General features: G+C 39.8%; 1 protein-coding gene across 12 annotated transcripts in view; it reads right to left on the bottom strand.

Annotated features, from left to right (window-relative positions):
• Positions 1 to 22,488, bottom strand: part of UNC79 (unc-79 homolog, NALCN channel complex subunit) — a 119,826-nt gene that overhangs the window by 22,642 nt on the left and 74,696 nt on the right. For all 12 annotated transcript variants that reach the window (XR_009745173.1, XM_061463853.1, XM_061463855.1 and 9 more), the window contains 9 exons: positions 22,193 to 22,295; positions 20,414 to 20,554; positions 16,378 to 16,416; positions 15,300 to 15,412; positions 15,128 to 15,213; positions 13,948 to 14,121; positions 12,781 to 12,849; positions 12,132 to 12,242; positions 7,620 to 7,724 (listed from right to left, as the gene is read on the bottom strand). Coding sequence is in view for 11 of the 12 variants with exons in the window: in XM_061463853.1 (XP_061319837.1) it covers positions 7,620 to 7,724; positions 12,132 to 12,242; positions 12,781 to 12,849; positions 13,948 to 14,121; positions 15,128 to 15,213; positions 15,300 to 15,412; positions 16,378 to 16,416; positions 20,414 to 20,554; positions 22,193 to 22,295 (941 nt within the window). In the remaining variant the exon portion in view is untranslated. The remainder of the gene's footprint in view (positions 1 to 7,619; positions 7,725 to 12,131; positions 12,243 to 12,780; positions 12,850 to 13,947; positions 14,122 to 15,127; positions 15,214 to 15,299; positions 15,413 to 16,377; positions 16,417 to 20,413; positions 20,555 to 22,192; positions 22,296 to 22,488) is intronic.

Genomic DNA, 22,488 nt, shown 5'->3' with positions numbered 1-22,488 from the left:
GAAACCAAACTCAAAATGAAAAATTTCCTACATTTCCAGTCTAATTCACTGTCATTCATGTTGTCTCCCTCTGCAAATACTGCAGTACATGAAGATGTCACTGGCAAGAGATTTATTCTAGCCATGCGTAAAAAACAAAAGGAAAAATACCTAAACCATACACTAAACCATGCCACACAAGGCTCTGTCCAACCTCACCTTGAACACCGCCAGGGATGGAGCATTCACAACCTCCCTGGGCAACCTATTCCAGTGCCTCACCACCCTAACAGGAAAGAATTTCCTTCTTATATCCAATCTAAACTTCCCCTGTTTAAGTTTTAACCCATTACCCCTGGTCCTGTCACTACAGTCTCTAATGAAGAGGCCCTCCCCAGCATCCCTATAAGCCCCGCTTCAGATACTGGAAGGCTGCTATGAGGTCTCCACGCAGCCTTCTCTTCCCCAGGCTGAACAGCTCCAACTTCCTCAGCCTGTCTTCATACGGGAGGTGCTCCAGTCCCCTGATCATCCTCGTGGCCCTCCTCTGGACTTGTTCCAACAGTTCCATGTCCTTTTCATGTTGAGGACACTAGAAATGCACACAATACTCCAGGTGAGTTCTTATGAGAGCAGAGTAGAGGGGCAGGATCACCTCCTTCGACCTGCTGGTCATGCTCCTTTTGATGCAGCCCAGGATACGGTTGGCTTTCTGGGCTGCAAGCACACACTGCAGCCGGCTCATGTTCATTTTCTCATTAACCAACACCCCCAAGTCCTTCTCTACAGGGCTGCTCTGAATCTCTTCTCTGCCCAACCTGTAGCTGTGCCTGGGATTGCTCCAACCCAGGTGTAGGACCTTGCACTTGTCATGGTTAAACCTCATGAGGTTGGCATCAGCCCACCTCACAAGCGTGTCAAGGTCTCTCTGGATGGCATTCCTTCCCTCCAGGGTATCAACCAAACCACACAGCTTGGCGTCATCGGCAAACCTGCTGAGGGTGCACTCAATCCCACTGTCCATGTCAGCCATGAAGATGTTAAACAAGACCGGTCCCAACACCGATCCCTGAGGGACACCACTCGTTACTGGTCTCCAGCCGGACATTGAGCCATTGACCACAAGTCTTTGCATGCAGCCATCCAGCCAGTTCTTCATCCACCGAGTGGTCCATCCATCAAATTGATGTCACTCCAATTTAGAGACATGGATGTCATGTGGGACAGTGTCGAATGCTTTGCACAAGTCCAGGTAGATGAAATCAACTGCTCTACCCCTGTCCATCAGTTCTGTAGCCCCATCATAGAAGGCCACCAAATTGGTCACGCAGGATTTCCCCTCAGTGAAGCCATGCTGTCTGTCACCAACCACCTTTTTGTTTTTCATGTGCCTTAGCATGCCTTCCAGGAGAATCTGCTCCAAGATTTTGCCAGGCACAGAGGGGAGACTGACTGGTCTGTAATTCCCCGGGTCATCCATTTTCCCCTTCTTGAAAGTGGGGGTTATATTTCCCTTTCTCCAGTCATCGGGAACTTCATCTGACTGCCACGTTTTCTCAAATATGATGGCCAGCGGCTTCGCAACTTCATTTGCCAGCTCCTTCAGGACCCGCGGATGGATCTCATCAGGACCCATGGACTTGTGTGCATTCAGGTTTTTAAGATGGTCTCGAACCAGCTCCTCTCCTACAGTGGGCGCAAGGTCTTCATTCTCACAGTCCCTGCATCTGCCTTCCAAGACTTGGGTGGTTTGGTCAGAGCCTTTGGCAGTGAAGACCGAAGCAAAGAAGTCATTGAGAACCTCAGGCTTCTCCAAATCCAGGGTAGCCAGTTCTCCCGAGAGCTTCCTGAGGGGGCCTACATTCTCCCTAGTCTGTTTTTTGTTTGCTATGTACTTGTAGAATCCCTTCCTGTTATCTTTAATACCTCTAGCTAAGTTTAATTCTAACTGAGCCTTAGCTTTCCTAACCTGGTCCCTAGCTTCCCGGAGAACATCCCTGTACTCTTCCCATGCCACCTGTCCTTGCTTCCACTTATTATAAGCCTCTTTTTTCATTTGAATTTTCCTCAGGAGCTCCTTATCCATCCAAGGAGGTCTCCTGGCCCTCCTGCTGCACTTCCTTCTGGTTGGGATGCAACACTCCTGAGCTTGCAGCAGGTGATCCTTGAATATCAACCAACAGTCTTGGGCCCCTCTGCCCTCTAGGGCTATATCACATGGAACCTTCCGAAGCAGGTTCCTGAAGAGGCCAAAGTTTCCTCTGTTGAAGTCCAGGGCAGTGAGCTTGCTGCACACTCTTCTCACTGTCCTGAGGATCTCAAATTCAACCATCTCATGATCACTGCATCCAAGGCTGCCCTGGAGAGTCATATTTCCAACGAGCCCTTCCCTGTTGGTGAGCACGAGGTCAAGCATGGCACCTCTCCTTGTCGGCTCCTCTATTACTTGCAGAAGGAAGTTGTCTTCTACACAATTGAGGAACCTCCTGGATTGCTTGTGCCGGGCCGTACGATCCTTCCAACAGATGTCAGGGTGGTTGAAGTCACCCATGAGAACAAGGGCTTGCGAGCGTGAGGCTTTTCCTATCTGTCTATAGAGTGCTTCATCCGCCGGTTCTCCTTGATCAGGCGGTCTGTAACAGATGCCCATAGGAATGTCTCCCATAGCTATATTCCCTTTAACCCTGACCCACAAACTCTCTGTGGACTGCTCACCTGTCCCCAGACAGAGTTCCATACTCTCCAGCCTATCCCTAACATAAAGGGCAACTCCCCCTCCCCACCTGCCAGACCTGTCTTTTCTAAAGAGCCTGTAACCTTCCATTCCAACACTCCAGTCATAGGAGCCATCACACCATGGTTCTGTGATGCCTATTATATCATACCCCCATAGACGTGCACACATCTCTAACTCCTCTTGTTTGTTCCCCATGCTATGGGCATTTGTATAGAGGCATCTGAGCTGAGCTCCACCTGAAGCCAGTTCATTGGCTGGAGTGGCTGGGATATCTCTACATTGCTCCAGGCATTTATTATAGGTGCTGGCAACTGACTGGGTGTGTTGGAATGGAATGATGCTCCCCTCCCCCAACACATCTAGTTTAAAGCCTCCTTGACCAGTCTGGAAAGCCTCCTACCAAAACTGCTCTTTCCCTTCTTGAGCAGCAGCTCCACCAGCCCCCACTAGACCTGGCCTACAAGCTTGGGTCCCATGTTCAAGACACCCAAATCCCTGACTATGACACCACCCTTTTAACCATTTATTAACCTGGCTAATCCTCCTAGCTTTTTTTAGGTCCTCCCCTGTACCCTGGAGAATTGATGAAAAGACCACCTGAGCACCAGAGATCCTAACCACCTCCCCCAGGGCTCTGTAGTCCTTCTTTATGTTCCCCAGGCTACTACTATCTATATCCCTAGCACCCACATGTATCACCAGGAGTGGGTAATAATCCGTGGGACTTACTAGAGCAGGCAGCCTCTCTACCACATCCCTGATCCGTGCCCCAAATAACATCTAAATGGGAATGTCTGCTAACTAGTGAATCATCTAGATACCATAATCTGTAATTACACCTCCATTCATAAACAGAGTTTTTAAAACATCACCTTATAAAATCTTATCCTAACAAATATGTTATTTTAATTCCTCCTATTCAGTAATTTATGAATCTGATCTTCACAGAAACATAAAGTGGAACCACTAGATATATCACTGCTTTACATTGGCTGAAGGTCCAGCCCAGAATAGGAGTCACCTAAACAAAACAGATGAGATACACTGAACCTTAGAGCCTGAAGGAATAAGCAAATCCTAATGAGACACTCATATAATCTGAAGTCAATGGAAATCCTGAAGATGTGTGCTGGTGAAAAATGAGTGGGAGAAAAGTACTGGGAAACAAAATGTTGGGTGAAGAAGCAGTTCCTATGGAAACCCATGGAACAGTAGCATGCATATCATGACTTTCATTTGCCAGGACAAATCAAGGAGACAGACTTTCTGTGCCCTTTATCATCCAAATCACCTATGCAATGATTGGGGTGATCTATTTAAAATTCCCATTCTTCATAAAGTGGTTAAAATTTGCTCTCATCTTAGCACTGATGTCAACAGTGACACTGATCGCAGCACATAACCTGGATGAACGTGGGTGTCAAATAAATGTGCATTCCTAGGAACTCCTTTGTTAATCAGCCCACGACTAATCTATCATTAAAGTGCTCCTACCTCCTTTGTTATCCTGAACATTTTTACTGTATCTCTGGTCTCTGTGTGCTGTCTATATAGAATCTTGTTCGCAGGCTAACATGTCCAGGGGGATGTGATTGTCTTGCAAGTCAAAACCACTTTTCTTTGGTGCTATGTTAACTCTGCTATAGCTTTATGGATTCCTGTTAAATTAACAGGCAGTGTACACACACTGTCTTTGATGCATACCTCTAAGAGTTGCTTTGCAGACCTGTAAGAGGAACTGTCACTTTTAAACTTCAAGGCAACCTGAAAAGTGAAGACTTGCTTCTGAAATGGTTCACTGTGGGTGCAGAGGCAGAACATAGTGGGGTGAACAGGATGAAGGCTTTGTATGGAAGATAGGTTCAATGGAAGGACAGGCACCACCTTTAACTTTCCAGTCTTCCTTTGCTTGCTCCATCACTAGTGTCCCCTGACATGCTGTTGCTCTGTATTGATGAGGTGTGTAAAATGCAATAGGGCAGCTATGTGCACAAGAAGTAATAACATAATTCTCTTTTCTTAAGGAGAAAAATTAATAAGAAAGAACTTGGGGACTATTTTTCAAACACAAAAATGATGCTGAAAAACTGTTGGCTGAAAGGGAGAGACAAAACAAGGCCAGGTTGGGTAGAGCTTTGAGCAGCCTGGTCTAATGGAAGGTGTCTCTGCCCATGGCAGGGGGGTTGGAACTAGATGATCTTTAAGGTCCCTTCCAACCCAAAATATTCTGCAATTCCGTGATTCAAAACCATACAATTTGATTAACATTGTAGCAGCTTTGTGTGGTAGAGGTAAACCATTCCCTTCATTCTATTCATGATACCAGAAAAAAATAAAATAATCAGATACATACATACTTGGTTTTTACTACTAGGTTTCTTATATTACAACAGTGCTTAAAATGGGCTTAGTGGTTACTATGGTATTTAAATTCAAGAGGCTGTTGAATGATTCAGACCACATACTACTGAGGGCTGCCAATTCGCACAGTCAATGGGAGATGTACTCATCATGCCTCCAGCAGGTATCCATGGCAGATGGTCTGACTACGACCCCTATTCTTTACCACTGACTGTGTAAAACCAGAAGCTGGCTGCTTTGGATAGCAGGAAATATGAATCACTTCATCAGCCTCTGAAAAGAGACATCATAAAAGGCATTCAATCCACATTAGATACTGTTGTGTAAGGTACAAATATATCCCAAAGTGAATATAGCATATGGGAACAGTGCTAGGAGGAAAACCCAGGCAATTATCGTTTCATCTTTATCCTATGAAGATAATGTAAGAAAGAGTTTTGCTTACTGTGTCTATCAGGCAATTGACTCAATGTGAAGGACAAGTGTTTACCACTTAAATCCCACTGCCAAAACTGACATGGTGTGCTTGTACTCTCAAATGAGGAATTCGGGATTGATTAGACTATGGGGTTGTCACCCTTTAGGGTAGCCATAGGACTGAGAAATACAGTGGAGCAATGCAGAAAAATTGCTTTATTCTGTAATACAGGAGTCAGTTCAAGTCAGCTAACACTGATGCACATAGTATCAAGCTGCATCACTGCACCAGTAAGATAGAAAGAGGTTGGAGGTTGGTGGTTAAGTTATTTGACGGTCTTGGATGGGACTGAAAAAAGAAGTCTGGGCTTTAAAAGGAAAAAAAAACCAAAACAGGCAAATTTCTGCTTTTTAGATTAAAATGGATTTAACAAAATAACAATTTACCGCCAGAAGAATATAACCCAAGTGTTATTCTTCCCTGTCCCCACTTCTTCCCCTAGTACTGATGGCATAATAAATATTTTCAGAGTTATCCTAACTGCTATATTTCACTTGTCAGTATTATTTCTCTGTCAAGAGGCAACCACTCACTTACTATGAGTAAAGCATGAGTACTTAAAAGAAAACGAGCCCATAGGAAGCTATATGAAGCTTTGACCCCTTAATGGGAGGGGAAAGAGTAAATGAAGCTGTGGTGCTGGGAGCATTATGAATGTTCTACATAACTAACATATTCCTTGAACTTTATGGAGCTCTTTTATGCTGGTCCCCCATCATATAAAGTTACTAAACACATATAATGGTTAGCTCATTATAAACAATGAGAGCAGACTACCTATGAACAAAATTGACGGACTTCAGTAAATTGTTTTTATGGAACAGGCTTGTGGTGCCAAACAGTGCCACTCTTGGCATTTTGGAGGCAGAAAGGTTTTTCACAGGTGTGTATCTTACTTCCTTAGATTCTCCTATGAAAAAGCTAGCTTAACGCCTACCTTCATTCCACAGAATCAAAGGAATAGAAATATTGTCTACGTATCCTTCAATGGAAAAATCCATTCTAAAAGAGAATGGCCTTCAGGGACTGAAGACAGCTTATTGCCTGCCTGAACAGACAGAAATTGAGTTTTGTCCCATGATCAACAGGCACCCATTACCACACAGACTGCTTACTTGTTCTGGGGTAATGATATGAAGACAAGGAAGCAGCTGCCTCACTGGGATAGCTGCTGCCTTATGTGAAGCTAAATGGACTTAATAATCCTTATGGGTCCCAACTCAAGATACATTCTATGATCCTCAAAACATCAGCAATCATGCACAGACAGGTCAGTATTGCCCTGGGAAATGTAGATTCCAAATTTACTTATTGTCCTGGTTTTAGCTAGGATTAAGTTAATTTTCTTCCCAGTAGCTGGTACAGAGCTGTGTTTTGGCTTTGGTCTGAGAACTAGTCTAAGAATAATGCTGACAACACACTGATGTTTTAGTTGTTGCTAAGTAGCACCCTCATCAAGGACTTTTCAGTCTCTCATTGGCTGCAGTAAGAAGGGGCACAAGAAGCCAAGAGGGAGCACAGCCAGGGTAGCTGACCTGGACGAGGCAAATGGATGTTCCATATCACAGAGCATCATACTCGGTATATAAACTGGGGGGAGTTAGCCAGAAGGACTGTGGGGAGAGGGCAGAGTTTATTCCTTCCTCCTTTTCTGTCTTTATTCCTATTATTATTATAATTATTGTTGCTGCATTCTTATATCTTACTTTTATTTCAATTATTAAATTGTTCTTAACCCATGGGTTTTTACGTTTTTTCCCAACTTTCCTCCCCATTCCACTGGGGAGTGGAGGGGAGCGAGCAAGCAACTATGTAGTACTTAGTTGCTGGCTGGGCTTAAACCAGGACAATTCTTAAATTCTAGTGTTTCCATGTCTAAATGTATGCACCTATGGTTAAAAATGTAACTGGATTTTGATTCAAAACATCCTTGCTTCCCTGACATTGCTGGTATTTCCTGCAACCATGTTGGACTTGCTCCTCAACACCCACCCCACTGCCCCTTCCCCCTGTATTTGGGCCGAGACAGGATCACTATGAGAATTACATGTGAATCTTCTGTACCTGCACCAACAGCAGCAGATTCATGTCTGGTAATGGTGACTTTAACTTGAGTGCCTGCAATAGCTCCAGTATGACACTGCGTGTCAAGTAGAATTTATCCCTTTCCTACAAGAGAAAAACACAGAATTATGAATGTCCTGAAATTCACTGACACCCAACAGTAAACTATAATGATAGTTTTTATCTAAGTTTGAGAACAAAAAAGTTACAAAAGTGTACTGGTTTCTCCTACCTTACAAAAAAGCACACATCATTCATCATTTATGTAATTCTACAGACTTGACTGAACAGACATCAATCAGGGTGATTTTCCTTTGATGTACCAGGCACTATATCCAAGATTTTAATATTTCACATGTGAAAAATAGATACATTTTTATAAAGCGGTTATAAAGCCTAGGCATGCAGCATAGCTTTCACTACGTAAAAAGCAAAAGAGGAAAGCAGTAAGGATTGACACAGGAGAACAAAACTGGCAGTAGTATTTAGCATTACTCTTTCATGAAACCTGCCAGAAATGGTTTATATTTTACTGTACTTTTTTTCTGTTGTCATTCCCCTTAAAATAAGAGTGCATGCACTAAGGCAGCTTGGCCATCTATTTTCATTTATTAGACTAGTAGCACTTTGCCACTTACACAAAAAAAATCCCTCTTGGCTACAGCTGCTACAATAGAAACATTTTAAAACAGGGGAAAAATCATTCAGTGGAGATTAGAACTTATATGGACACTTATGTGTCCACTGACCTCTTGGACCCATGTCAACTTTTAGCACCCACAGTACTTGGCAAGAAGTCACACACTGTTGAAGAACCACTTCCCTTCATTTGTTTTGACACTGGTTCCTACAAACTTGATACATCCTTGTTCTTGTATTGGAAAGGTATGAAGTTATCCCTCCCTCTCTGAGTCACTTGTGACCTTACAGACCCCTCACACTCTTATAAGTGTTTGTTTTTTTTCAGATTGAAGAGCCCTGAATTGGTTGCTCTGTATATGGAACTTATCCCACTGTTTGATCATTCTTGTTACCATTATCTGAACTTTCTCCAATTCTACTATATTCAGATTGGGAATGGGGAACCAGAATGGTGCACAATACTCAGGGTGCAAACAGAACTGGTTACTTGCTAGAATTCATCAGCAAGAGCGATCCTTACCACCATCAGACACCTTCACCGTCCTCAGACATGTACATAATGCAGTGCCATGCTCAAACATCTGACTATTACGTCCCCCAAACAATGCACAGAAGTTCTATCAGTAACCCAGTGCAGTTACCTACACATACTGGAAAAAAAGAGAGGCAAAATACTTTCAAGAGCATGCAGCTGTTTTACAGACTAACACCTGTGCTACACCAGGTACGAAGAACAGCCTTCAGGAACCCCAGCTTTCCCTGGCTCTAAGAATAATATGACCTTGAACTAACTCTTTCTCAAAGAAGTCTCCTAGTCTAAACTCTTAAGTTTGTTAAGCACATGCAGTGCAGAGATATGAAGCAAATTCAAGCAAAATGTTTGACATCTGACCTCTTCCTTCCTGCATTGTGAATCAAGAGTGATGACACTGAAGTCAATAGCCCAGAGTACCCTTCCGACTGAAGTCTACTTATTCCTATCATTCTGCTGGAGATACGTATGTATAAACACAGTTTAAACACAAATATGTATAAACATACTTTAAGAACTTCATACTCTGCCACAGAGCTGTCCATAAGTATTACACCCAGGGGAGCCATGTGTGTAAACCTGGTATCAAAGAGTCAGGAATACAACCCCTTTAGCCTCTGTTCAGCCAAATTAATCCTCTCAAACGTCTATGCATTCCTAAGAAAAAATGCCTTGCAACTTTCAAACTGTGACTTGCCAGAGGACTATGTGTAGAATATGAAACTACTCAAGTTTTTTTTCTGGCAGTATCTCAGGGCCCAAACTCAGTAATACGAATAATAAATCTAGTTCTTTAATGGAGTGGTATGCTATGCTCCAAGGACGCCAGTGTAAAGCAAAATTCTTCATTTATCTCTGTTGCTACTACAGTAATTACAAATATCAAAGATCACCCGTTTCAAAAAATACAATAGCAAAATCATGTCATGTCCAATTCAGTGATGTTCTGCATTTACTTACTAAGAATAGCAGAATGCTAGCAAACGGCTAAGTTTAGGTTCAAGCTTCTACAGCTGCAAGAGATCAGAAAGCCAAATCTTGCCCATTTAGGAACCTAAGATGCTTGAAAAGAAAACTAAAGATAAGATTACAATCCACAGAAGAGATGCCTCAACTTCCACAGGCATTGAAAAATCAAACTGCTGACCTGGAACAGAAACTCAGACAGGGAATTATCAGATTGACTTGAGTCTTCTGGCTCCAAGACAAGAGAAACTGAGATATTCCTGCCACAGGGTATTAGGAGAATGTTGGATATAAAAAAAGATTTGTAACGGCTGTACAGCACTGACCTCTACAGAGTGCATGTCAGAGTAACTTGCCTTCAAAAACATAAGAAACCTCCACATCTTAGATGAAAGTTGTTCTTTTGTTCCAGCCAGAACATTCAAAGTTGCAAAACAAGTAATTAAATTTTAATAGTTTCAATGTTCATAAATGATGTTCCTTCTGGAATTCATTTTTAGGTGGTACTTTATCATAAACAACGCTCTTACTTGGCTACAGTGATTTCCACTGTAGAGAAACAGACATCACAACTGATTTGGGTTTTTTCTAACAGCAGTCATTCATTTAATCATTCTAATGTGAAACCATGGTTAGCTTTCAGAAATAAGATAACATAGTATGGAATCCAACTAAATTAGAGCATTTTGTGGCTGTAAATTGCAGGAGACCATTCACTTATGATTCCACTTCTGGGTCACCAGGTTGCACTAAACTAAATCAAGAAAGAAATTTTACCAAGCGCTATAACCCAAGCTTCCTGCATACAATTAAGTACTCAATATATCAATAGAACATTAAACCAGGAGGCATGCAAGAAACACATGGGGATTTTTGATACCATCATTTTAATAAAATTCTCATGAAATAACCAAAACTGCAGAGTATGAGAGGAGTGAAACACTTCCTGTATTTTACAATTTGCTTTAGCAGGCATATAGGAAACAGTCTTATCAGACCACAAATGCAAGAGGAATGTCTTTGCTTCAGTTCTTCAGTTTTAAATGGGGCTTTTTTGGTTTCAATGAAAAAAAAAAAAAAAAAAGAAAAAAACCAAAACAAACACTATTGGCCTTCAAGTTAACATTTTTCTCAGTTTACCTTGCCCAAACCCTTAACCATAGATCTGAGTCAAATTACTTCCAAAAGCCAGTCTCTTCTGTATTCATGACTTTTTTCTTTCATAAACTCTTCTCTTTCAAATGAGACAAAAAAAGCTAGTTTTCTTAATGTAATTAAACAAACTGTTAGTTTCTATATAATGCTTCAAACCATCACAACTAGTAGAAGTTTTTCTTACTTTCTTGTGAGAGTGTCACTGCTTTTAGAATTTCTTCTTTATGGTTTGTCCGGTGATATTTTAAGCCTTATTAAGACTGAAGCAACACATGCTCAGTTGCACATTATCAATACAGAAATTCTTGTAGCTATTTTTGAGAGAATGATTCCTGAGGATTAATTGCTGTTTTGACAAACATATCAAAGATGGAAAACTGTGCAGTTAGTAGCTGAAGCAACGTTATTGCTTAGTACCTCAACAATGCACATAATGGAGTATATAGAGCCTTACTAAAAGATTTGATTAGTTTTTATGGATTTGGTTGTTGCTTCTCACTGATAGATGCAAAACTAAACTTGAATAATAGCTATTATTATTTGTAAAACATACAAATAGCTTTCATCCAGGAATCCTAAATACTTTTTTAAAGGTGCACACATACTGTTCTATTTTCTACACATCTTAGAGCCATGCATGCCAAAGTTAGATACTTAATACAGAATGTAATAGGATCTAAGCTGAGAAGTTTCCAACTTTGAGTCTCCCATTTTACTTAGCTATGTTTTGCCTCCCCTCACAGCTGTGCTCTCAAATGGCACTACCAGGAATATTTGAGTTAAGTTTTACTGCACAAGGTATGTGGCTAAACTTGTGGACTAGGAATGATATAACTGTAAAGACATGTTAAGTCATGCATGAATACCAGTTATCATCTCTATAAGAGAAAAAAATCTCCAAGTTATGAAATCACACCAAGATGTTTTTCTGAGCAATGTTTTAAACAGGTTCCCTTTACCTGTGTCTATACTGAGTGTGAAACTCAGTATTGTTAAAAGGCACTGAATCATGATCACTACTTGATTAGCTAAACTACAATAAAACTGTTGATATGTCTGAAACTTGATACTGATTTAATCTTCACAAAACTGTTGATATGTCTAAAACTTGATATTGATTTAATCTTCACTTACAAATATGCTACTTGAGGGAAGTAGGTATTTATCTATCCTATTTTCAGTTGTCCCTAAAGGAAGATAAAGAGTCTCACTGTTACCTTAGTGAAGGCCCGGTAGCACAGCCCACACAGTTCCACCAGGTAGGCCAGAGTGAAGACAGCATTCTGAATTACAAAGCTTAGTAATTTTGAAAAAGGCTCCAGAAGACTCTGCAATGACATGACTTAGAAAAATCAATAACTGGTTGCTCAGGAAAGAAAAAGCATTCCAACTCTGAAATGCCTGAATGGAACAGCATTATGTTTAGCTCAGAGGCTATCTTGCTGGGATTTACACTGTTTTGGTCAAATGACTGTTCTACCTAGCATTTGCCTTCATGCTTGTGTGAGAAATTAGAAGTAAAAAAGCAGAAAATACTTTCACCTCTGACAGAGTCTTATGAGATATAAGACATTCTGTAGTTTTTATGCATGAAAGCCTCGCTGACCTCAGTGGAATTGTACTGCAGAACTTCTAACGAACATCAAATCTTTAAGAAGATACACATTCACACCCACAGGAATGTTATGTGACCCGCACTTTACTGTATCCTAGATTCTAAAGCTCTAATCACTCTCCAAGGAGTATCAGACTGCACAATTTTATGCTTATATATAACATTTTCCTAGCTAGGGGATAAGAACACATCCATAGAACAACACAGGCTGGATACATCTGAGGCAACAGTTTTGTCTTCTTAGAACTTACCCTGGTGGCACTAGTGGTAGGTATCTTTACCAAGCAAATCATGATTCTTAAACTAGAATCTAAAGAACACTGTAAACATATTTAAAGGTAGGAAAGAAGGGAAAAAAAAAAAAGAAAAGAAAAAAAAAACCAGTTAGTACATTTTTAAGCACATCTCACTTTTAGTGGTAGCAACTATAAATAAGTTATCAGTGAAGCCTGAAAAAAATGATCCCTGATGATTTATCATGACTTCCTTTGACTAAACTGGTCTATTCCTGAACACAGTCATACTCCTTCATTGGTAAACTACCATGGAATGGGCCCTGAGGTGAGAAAATTGCACTAAGGGGCTATTGTAGAAAAGTTAACTTCACCCCCCTTATGACAAAAAATTCCAAGAAATCTATTTTCACTCTAATAGAAATGAATTTGCAAAAGAGACAGATTTTGGATCCCTCAGCTCATACTGAGCAACACTGCTTTGCACAGAAGAAATTACCCATCAGTTCATTTGCACAGACTAAAGTCAGAATAAGGGCATAAAAATCCCATGTTTACTGGAAAGACTCAGAAAAATTCTTACTGTGTTTACTGAAAAGACATCTGGAAATACATACACTAGGAGATAAGATCCCTCTGTATGTCCTCTGAGCACTCAGAAATCAGAGCACAAAGGTTCTAGATTTAGTTTTTGCAGCTACATTCTGATTAAAGCCAGAACTACAGCCCAGTCAGCCAAACAGGCTAGGCTCAATTCCCAGTAGTCTCAGTTCTCTCTGCCTGTCTTGACCATCATGTACTTTTAGCAACTTAATTAGGTGGTGCTGGTCTTCTTGAGACTTCTGGCTTAACAGTTAAAACCAGATGGATTTTTATTGCCGGAATGGCAATTCTCTCAAATGCAGTATTCTAATCTGACAAGCACAGGGTATGGAAATTATACAGAAAAAAGCCAACTAAGAGGTGAAAAGTACTCTTGTCAGAGTTGCTATTGTTACCCACAGAAAATATAATTAAAGTCATAGATCAAATATACAATATATCCAGTCCTTTGGAGACATCAGTTGAATCATAAGAAAATATTCACAACATCCTGCTCCAATTTCTCACCCACAGCTTTCCCACTCTTTTGGTACATCCTGACCAATGGTAGTATAGCTCATTTCAGATGTCCATACATCATACCTTAAGTGGCAAAACACAGGGGAGTTTAGTAAGGAAGGTCTGAAACTGATTACTAATTGTGGTCCAGAGGTTGCTGGGTGAATCCATTGGCAAGGCTTCCATGAAGGTAGCGATATTTTCTAAACAGCGTAGCATTGCACCCCCTGCTGGTAAATTCTTTTTGTTGTTTAAACCCTGGGAAGAAAACACTCTTTAAACAAGCGTACACATGCAGAAATGGTCCCTTAAGCAGTATTTGGAAATGCCAAGGTGAATTTGTCCAGACCAAATACTACATATCTCTTCTATAGTGCTAATGACAATATGTTGTGCAGGGATTTTGAACTGTGCATATGACAGTTAAGTCTAGTTTAGTTCCTAAAGTATTGACCAAGCAATTTTGAGCCAAAATGTTATAAGCAGGGTTCTTACTTATAACTTGCTTAGACTGGCATGGCAGTAAAAAAAGAGCAGAACTCCTAAAATATTCACCAGCTGACTGTCCATTTTCCTTTGGACAATTTTAAAAGAGATATGTTCATTAATGTTCAGTAGACCATGTATGCTTTTTTGGCTTATGTCAGGCCTGGAAAGACATAAGCAGTTTTAAAGTGATGTCAAAAATATCTGTATAGAGCAACTGCCATATTTTTGGAAGAGCAGGATACATAGAAGTGACTAGTGCTAGTGGGAGGATAAAAGTTACAGTAGAAACAAGCCAAGTGCACAGGATATAATCAGTGAAAGGCAGGAAACAAATCTTTGGTCTTCTTGGAGAAGCTGCCACCAGATACAGGGGAGAGGGAGAACTGAGATGTATGAACAGACATGTTCCTAAAAAAACACAAACCGCTGAGGGAAGGGATAGCCCACACTACCAGTGTGTGGTTTCATGTTTCATTTTCTCCAGCTCCAGGAGCTGAAGAAAATGAATTTTCTGAGAAAATGAAAACAAAACAAAAAAAATGAAACCAAAAAAAAAAAAAGAAAAAAAAAATCAAACAAACAATACCTACCATCAGTGACAGCAGAACCCAGAAGGAAAATGCTAAGGGCAGCCTAATCCTGCTTCCAGGGACAAAAATTCACATTGCTTTTGGTGATGCAAGTTTGAATTCTTACTGAATGTGGATAAGTGATTCAATATACCTGATAATGCTAATAAAACTATCACCATTAACAGAGCCAATTGCCAACATACCTCTAACAGCTGGCTCAGAGCAGCAATGGAACTCAGCTCACTGAAGTCCATAAGAGACATGGCCAAGGTCCGTAAAAAACTTCCATCTGAAATTCAGATTACATTTTTGCACTGGCTGTCCATACAGACAGAACTGAAATGGTCAGAAGTGCACTCAGGTACTGCACATTACCTTTAATATTGCTCTGGAAGAGCTGGGGGAAGATACCATTGGGAGCCAGCTGATGGAACACACAACGGAGGAACTGCTTGGCCACACCTGCAGCATTTCCAGGGATCATCATACTGAAATGAAGGGAAGGAAATGGAGGGGGAAAGAAATTGACTGCAGATGAAACACGTCTCAAAGCTGACTACAAGGAAAAAATAAAGATGATCCTATTCAATTATGGAAGCGTTCAGCTATGAGTGAGACAGTCAAAAGCAGAACTGTCCTGATCCCAACACACAGTTCAGCATGTTGATTTTATGACTTCAGCTCAACTATGTAGAGCTGCAAAAGCTATGTACGCATGCCTAAAGTATTTACATCTCAATAAATAGTTAGTTGCATTTTCTCTGATCTTCCAGACAGTTTTATTTGTGAGTCATCTGAGTTTGAAATATAAACCTGCTCTCATCCTGTGTATTTCAATGATGTAGGATAAGGTTCTTGGCTTTACCATAAAACACATGAAAACCAGGTAAACACATGCATTATATTTTTTGCCTCTTGCAGCTTCCTTCAAGAGATGATGTAATTCCTAATCACTTGTAAAATTAATGGTTTCATTTAAAAAGCTAAAGTATTATCTATTTACTCATAAACTGCAGATCTTAACAAGTTTTACAGCTTCTCAAAATGAATTTATCCTATTCAGCATCTCATTTACATAATGAGACATGACTACCAGGAGTTCTCCATGGCCAAGTATGATTCACTTGCTTGAATGCATGGAGATCATTTATCAAGACAAATACTGAACAAAGAACCAGCTAGAAAAACCTGCACTAAAATAGTGGAATCCAGAAGGCATCTTTAAATTTTGCCTGAATCTTTTTTCAAGTTCAACACATATGAATATGGGTTCCTGTTCATCATCAGAACACAAAAGATACTTGAAACAAGTGGAAAAGACAGGTTTTTTTCCTCTTACTCACAAACCTTTATAAAGTTTTAAGAAGTTAAATTTAGGCAATTTCAGTGCCAGAGAGGAGGATACTTTAGATTAATTGTTTCATTTTGGGCAAGGTATCTTTTACTACCATACCTTTCTGCTTGATTAGAAAAACTGGTACTTGATGCCAACCTGGAATAAAAAAACATAAAAAAGTGAAGCTCACATGTGAGGTTTTTTGGTATTTAATTTCTAAGTAAGCCAATAAAGTTGTTCGGGATTTTTTTTAATAATAAACAAGAACTTTAGAGAACATTCAAAATGTCATCAGAAAGGTCTTCTGAAGAGGTCTTCTAAATTCAGTCAAATCATATTTGCACAACATATACACTCTATTCAGTCTTGCAGTCTCACAGATATTTAACAGCTTTAAACACAAATCTACTTGCCTAGCTAGCAGGAAGATAATGAAGTAAAGCTATTGCCTTACATACACATCATGTATAATTACTAACCTGGAGGGATTTGGAGAAAAAAACACATTTGCTAGAAGCTGCCTACTGACTGAATTGTTTCTGATTAACACAGCAACACTTAATTACTTAGAGATTAAGCCAAAATTCTCTACTTGGCAGTCTGAAGTAAGGTTTCTAGTTCCAGATATTGGCACCTAAATAACTGGCCTAATTCCAGAAACACGAAGTACCTATGAGCTCTTACAAGGTCAGATGAGAAATACTGGTTTCTCAAAAATCAGGTCATTTATTTTAGTACCTAAATACAGACTTTAAAGCCAAATATGGGCATTCAGTGATGAAGATACTGAACACAGTCTTAAAGAAAAACCATGCATTTCAATATCCAGGACATGTAAAGGAACAGAATCAGGGCTTATATCAAAGCAACACAACTTTAATACTAAAAGTCATTAAAAGCAATCATAAAGGCATACACTGGTAGCATTTGTTACATACAAAAGACCATGCAATTCTTGCTTTCACCTGCAGCGCATCTGTATTTCAGCTGGTATCAGTTGATATGTCTAAATGGAAAGTCCATAGAGCTACACTAATTCAAATCTGCCGATGATCTGCCTTCAATGTTTATCTTTGATTCATGATCCTTTTAGGCTGGATTTAGCTGTTGCTCAATTCTCTGTCAGCCTGTCTGAAGTCAGTTTCTTCTGTAGTCACCACTGCAAAACCTGATAAGGGCCCTAAGGCAGCTCAGCTGAATGCATCCATATAAACCAAAATGCATGGTGATTTTCATTATGATGCATGACAAGCTGGGGTCACAGTGCAATAATCTCAGGGTGGATTGTGCAGGGGACTGAAAACTACATTATCCTCAGCTGTCCCAGCAAAAATTAGAAAAAAACATTAGAGTCCCTGACTCCACTGTTTTTAAGAGGAGTCCAAACTAAAATACAGCATAGACATTCTGGTATGCAAACCTAATTCTGGGTGAAAACAGGTCTGAAGCTGCCTTCAGAAAATACAAACCTTGATTCTGGAATAACTATAGCAATATATATACACTAAAGTACATGAAAATTTCTGCAGAATGCAATGAGACTAATCACTTATTTTCAAAAAATTAACTAAAGCATGCATAAAATATTTCTTCTAAAAGAAATCAAAGTCCTAAGCAATGTTTTTAATCCTTGTGAACACAATAATGCAAGTGGGGATTTTATGATAAACAAAACATTTGATTTCTAACCAGAAAAACTTCATGAGATAAGAACATTAAATACCTGGAACATCTGAAACTTGTTGAAATGTATAGCTTGTATGTATTTATCATTACTACTCTAAATATTTTGTTGCACAAAGGCCATGAACCCCCATCAGTACCTCCACCTTGCCGACCACAAAGCAGAACAGTAAATGGACAGTAGACAATAAATGGATGTGTTCAAATTTGTACATGTTAAGAACAGAAGTTAAGCTTTTCAAAGATCCTTACTAACTAAAGAATCTAAATGCCTAAATGGCTTTGAAGCTCTGAAACCTAAATCTCTTTGTAAATCAATGAAACAGGAACGAATGAGTCAAAAAACTATATTCAGGAACTAGAACATAAAGTTAAGTGCATGCCAGAGTCTTCTAAAACTGTCAAGCTGTCAGGAACTGGAATCAAGAACTTTTTCTGTTCTGAAAATAGATGCCTATCTGTACCTGCGGGTACCCAAATAACTTTTAAAAATCTTTCTATGTCTTGTTTAGGTATTCTTAAACACTCTTCATTTCCTAACCCCTTGTTTCCTCTTCTAAGCATGAAAGTAGTATTTCTTTTACTAAGAATAGAACTGCGAGTCTAATTCATTTTCACCTCTGCTGTCATATTGGTATTTAGACGTAATGATATGGCACTGCTGAATGAAAGACAATTACTTTAGTTACACAGATGAAGTTCCTGAATGCCTCTCTGTTTGTATATGCTATTTATTTTGCATACATTCAAAATAATTCCTTTGTGAGGAGCTTCTTGTTGGACTTAGAAGTAGGAAAACCACAGGACATTTACCAGGAATACCCCATGTTGCATGCCATCTGCTGCTGTAAAACAATCAGGTGTCTCACTCCAAAGACACAGTACTTCTTCCTCAAAGCACAGGAAAAGATAGCCCACTTGACCCTCATCCCTTGATAATTTATCTTCCAAATTATTTCCTCTCTGTAGCTGTAGCACTGTTGTACTTAAAAGAATCACGCAGAATGGACAGTATCTGTCTAGATTAGAAACTTTGCTTCCATCAGAGTTCATTAGCAGTGACAGCAGGGAACTGCAGCCTTGCAGCTAATGGAAGCTTGCATAATTGCAGCTAACCCTACCTGCTGTGTTTAAATGGAAGTGGGAGGTAGTGAAGAGGCAGAGCTGTGAAGAGCTGCACCCCTGCAAAAGATAGTCAAGAAATTTTACCTTCAGTCATTGAAAAGAACATGAAAAAGGAGAGCAGTATGTCATTTCTGCACTATTAGTGCTGTTCAGAAGTTTATTCGGAAATACCCAAAGCATCCATCCCACCTCATATACACAGAATCACACACATCATTAGGATTGGAAGGGACCTCTGGAGATCATCTGCCTTGCAGGCAGGAGGTTGTGCAAGTGGCCAAGGCAGTAGTGACAAGTTAATACAGTAGTAATGGTGCACTTCTATTATCCCATGCACGCTGAGGAAAGGTCACAAGAGAAAAAGAATAGACACTAAATGTTTAAGACCTTATCAGAGACTATCTTGTGCAGCACCTGGTTAGGAAGCCCTCATAAGGAGATGCAACTCTTTACTTAGTCTTAATTAGCATACAAAATATGGTTGAAAAGTCTGAAAAGCTTTGGGTATGCTAATGAATGATCATGCCCAGGAGTCAACAGTCCTCCAGGAACAACAGAACTCAGAAAAGCTGGCCACATTTCTGCATAACTTTTAAAGCAGGAACTACATAAAAGAGAAAAATTCTGTCAAAGCAGCAAAAAGGGGTAGCTGAGAGAATTCAGTCTTTACAAGAAGCACAGAGACTGTTTAAGAACACTACACTGGAAGCACAGGGCCAAGGTACCCCACTTGTAAGAAAAGACTTTAAGAGAGCAGAAGAAAGGAAAGGTGAGGGAGATTATTAGGAAAAAGGAAGACTTCTTCCAAGAAACTTAAGTCACGTCTCAAATGAAAGCTGAAAAGAGCATGAATTCTGAGAGATCCAATGTAAAAACCACAAGGCGGCAAGCCAAAAAATGGTTCAAGGAGCAACTAGAAGGAGGAATAAAAACTAAGGGTAAATTTTTCTTCAAATAAAACAGGATTAGAAAGCACACCAATTGCTGCATCAGCTGCTGTTCAGGTAATACACAGGTCACCCAAGTAATATAAGGATATTGCAGAAGACTGAATTAATTCTTTACATCACTGCTTACAGTGGGACAAGCCGGAGAGAATCCCAAGGTGGAACCTCCCTTTGGAGGGTAAAAAGGGAGGACATCAAATGAGCTGGCCAAAACTGAAGTGACAGTGGAATAAGTTACATAACAAAGTAAAAAAATGGTGAGTAACAAAGCAAGAGACATAACCGTATGTTATTCACTTAAGGGTTCTAAAATATATAACTTCATACAGTGATGTAAATCCAACTCAAGGCACAAAATTCTTTCAATCATATGGGAGAGAGGAAAGTCCTGGATTTACCTTCCTACAGACTGCATGATGTCCAGCAGCAGAGGAGCAGCCAAGTCTGGACTAAGGTGAATGAAGGTTGAGAGCACAACTATGGCCAGGCCTAGCGTTTCTTCATCATATTCTTCAAGAATAGCCCCACAGTCATGACACCTGCAAATAACAGTTTTGAAAACTGACATTAACAAATTTTAAACGAAGTATTACTGTACATACATATATGTATAATTATGTCTTTTTAAAGCACTATTATTTAGTACACTGTATTCAAAACGTGTTTAGAAAAATAATGTAACTGTGATCTTTCTATAATTAATGACAGTCCATGGCTTTCAGACATTAATAAAGCATCTCAGCAGCTGCACTGGCTGTTTCTTCACTGTCAAATGAAGCAGGGCTACATGGCAGGCCTTCTTTTGCATCTAACTGTTAGCCAGTTCCCTCACAGTATTGCACTGCTTCAGTTTGCACCATCAAAGAGAAATCTGTAGCAGTGAGGATTAGCCCTCAGCAATGTGAACACCAGCCAATTCATGTGACTTGTGGGGGGCGAGGGCTTAAGTCCCCGGTACTCTTCTGTTTAGCACCACAGACATAATGATAATCATAGATGATCTTAGAGATGGAACAATTTCACATTGTCCTTCATCTCAGTCATGAATTATGAATAACAAATTATACAATCGGGAAACAATGATCTGACTGGTTCCCACAGCAGTTACAGCTATTAAGAAAGAATTTAAAGGACCTCTCAGGGTCACAGAACCTAAGGTTTCAGAGAAGTTTCCTTTCCCAGGGCAGATTTGCTGCCGAGTCACTTGTCCTTCCTGAAATGTTCACAGACAACTGACTAAGCTCTGAAAGGACTCCATAATGTCTATTTATAAAGGGGATGTCAGATATAAGAGATGAGACAGCCTTTCACAACTTATGAAAATGGCAAACCAATGTGGGAAACTTTGTCCAGTAGGAAGGCTTTCTTAATTTGATCAACTGGTTGCTAATGACTCCAACAGATTGTGGTATTTTAACTCAATGGAATTGTACAGGCAATTTTCTTGCCTTTGTCACTGAACAGAAAGAAAATATGACAACAAAGTCACGAAAGACAAGCTCAGCTGGTCTGTGTGTTAGGTGGTGTCAGAGCTTTGGTGATCAGCCTGGTGTGTCTGTCTACTAGACTGAGTGCAGAACCACAAACAAGAACTTCTGGTTTCTCTTCACAATTTTTTACCAAATCAGCGCATGGCTCCCTGCTGACTGCTCTACTCCTCTACTAAATGAGTACACTTACTTACACTTCCTTTAGGCTTTTTAACCAATCAATTAAGGTTTGCAAACGTTTGGTGTAAGCAAGTATCAGCATTAAAAATGCTGTGTTAATTACACATCAATGGTTACCTATTTCAACAGAAATCCAAAAGAATTTTTTAAAAGGTTTTGGGTTTGTTGTTTTTTTTTTTTTTCCCTAAGGTGAAAGCAGTTTCTGATGGATCACAAGGAACCCTTGATTTAAAATACAAATAGAAAGTGCTCCCCATGCCTTCTGTGCACAGAAGTGCCTGAGTCATAATTTTGCCTGTGCAAATTCACATCGGTCCTATTGAATTACAAGCACATCTTGTGCGCAGTGTTTAGAAAATGTTTACCTTGGTGTAAAAAGAAAAAAATATCTGAAAACTTAGCACAGAGATAAATGATAGAACGGACTTCATTTCCATGAGGTATATCTATACTTTAACCTGTTTGAAGTTCAACTACTTCTTCAGAAGGAACAGAAAAAAAACTTACTTGTCAGTCATCATAATGGGCTGGTCATCAGCAAATTCTTCTGGTGCAGGTACAAACATACTGACTATACTGGGTGCTGACAGCAAGCTAGATTTTGTGGCACCTTAAGGCAATTAGGGATAAAAAAAAAAAGAAAGAAAGAAAATCACTGAAGAGAAATTCAAACTGTTTGAAAAGCAGACTTCTAAAGAAGAGCCATAATGGTTCTACTGTGCATAGGAGTAAGAAATAAAGCATATCTACAAAAGGATATAGAGCACATTCTTTGCTTCTGCTAGATCATTCCAACTACCTAG

This window comes from Pezoporus flaviventris, unplaced genomic scaffold, assembly GCF_033815535.1.
Source record: "Pezoporus flaviventris isolate CSIRO_AGI_PZ_B2104156 unplaced genomic scaffold, CSIRO_AGI_Pfla_v1 ptg000036l, whole genome shotgun sequence".
Classification (NCBI taxonomy): Eukaryota; Metazoa; Chordata; class Aves; order Psittaciformes; family Psittacidae; genus Pezoporus; species Pezoporus flaviventris.
The sequence above is the reverse complement of the archived record's forward strand: the minus strand, read 5'-3'. Positions and strand labels throughout refer to the sequence as shown.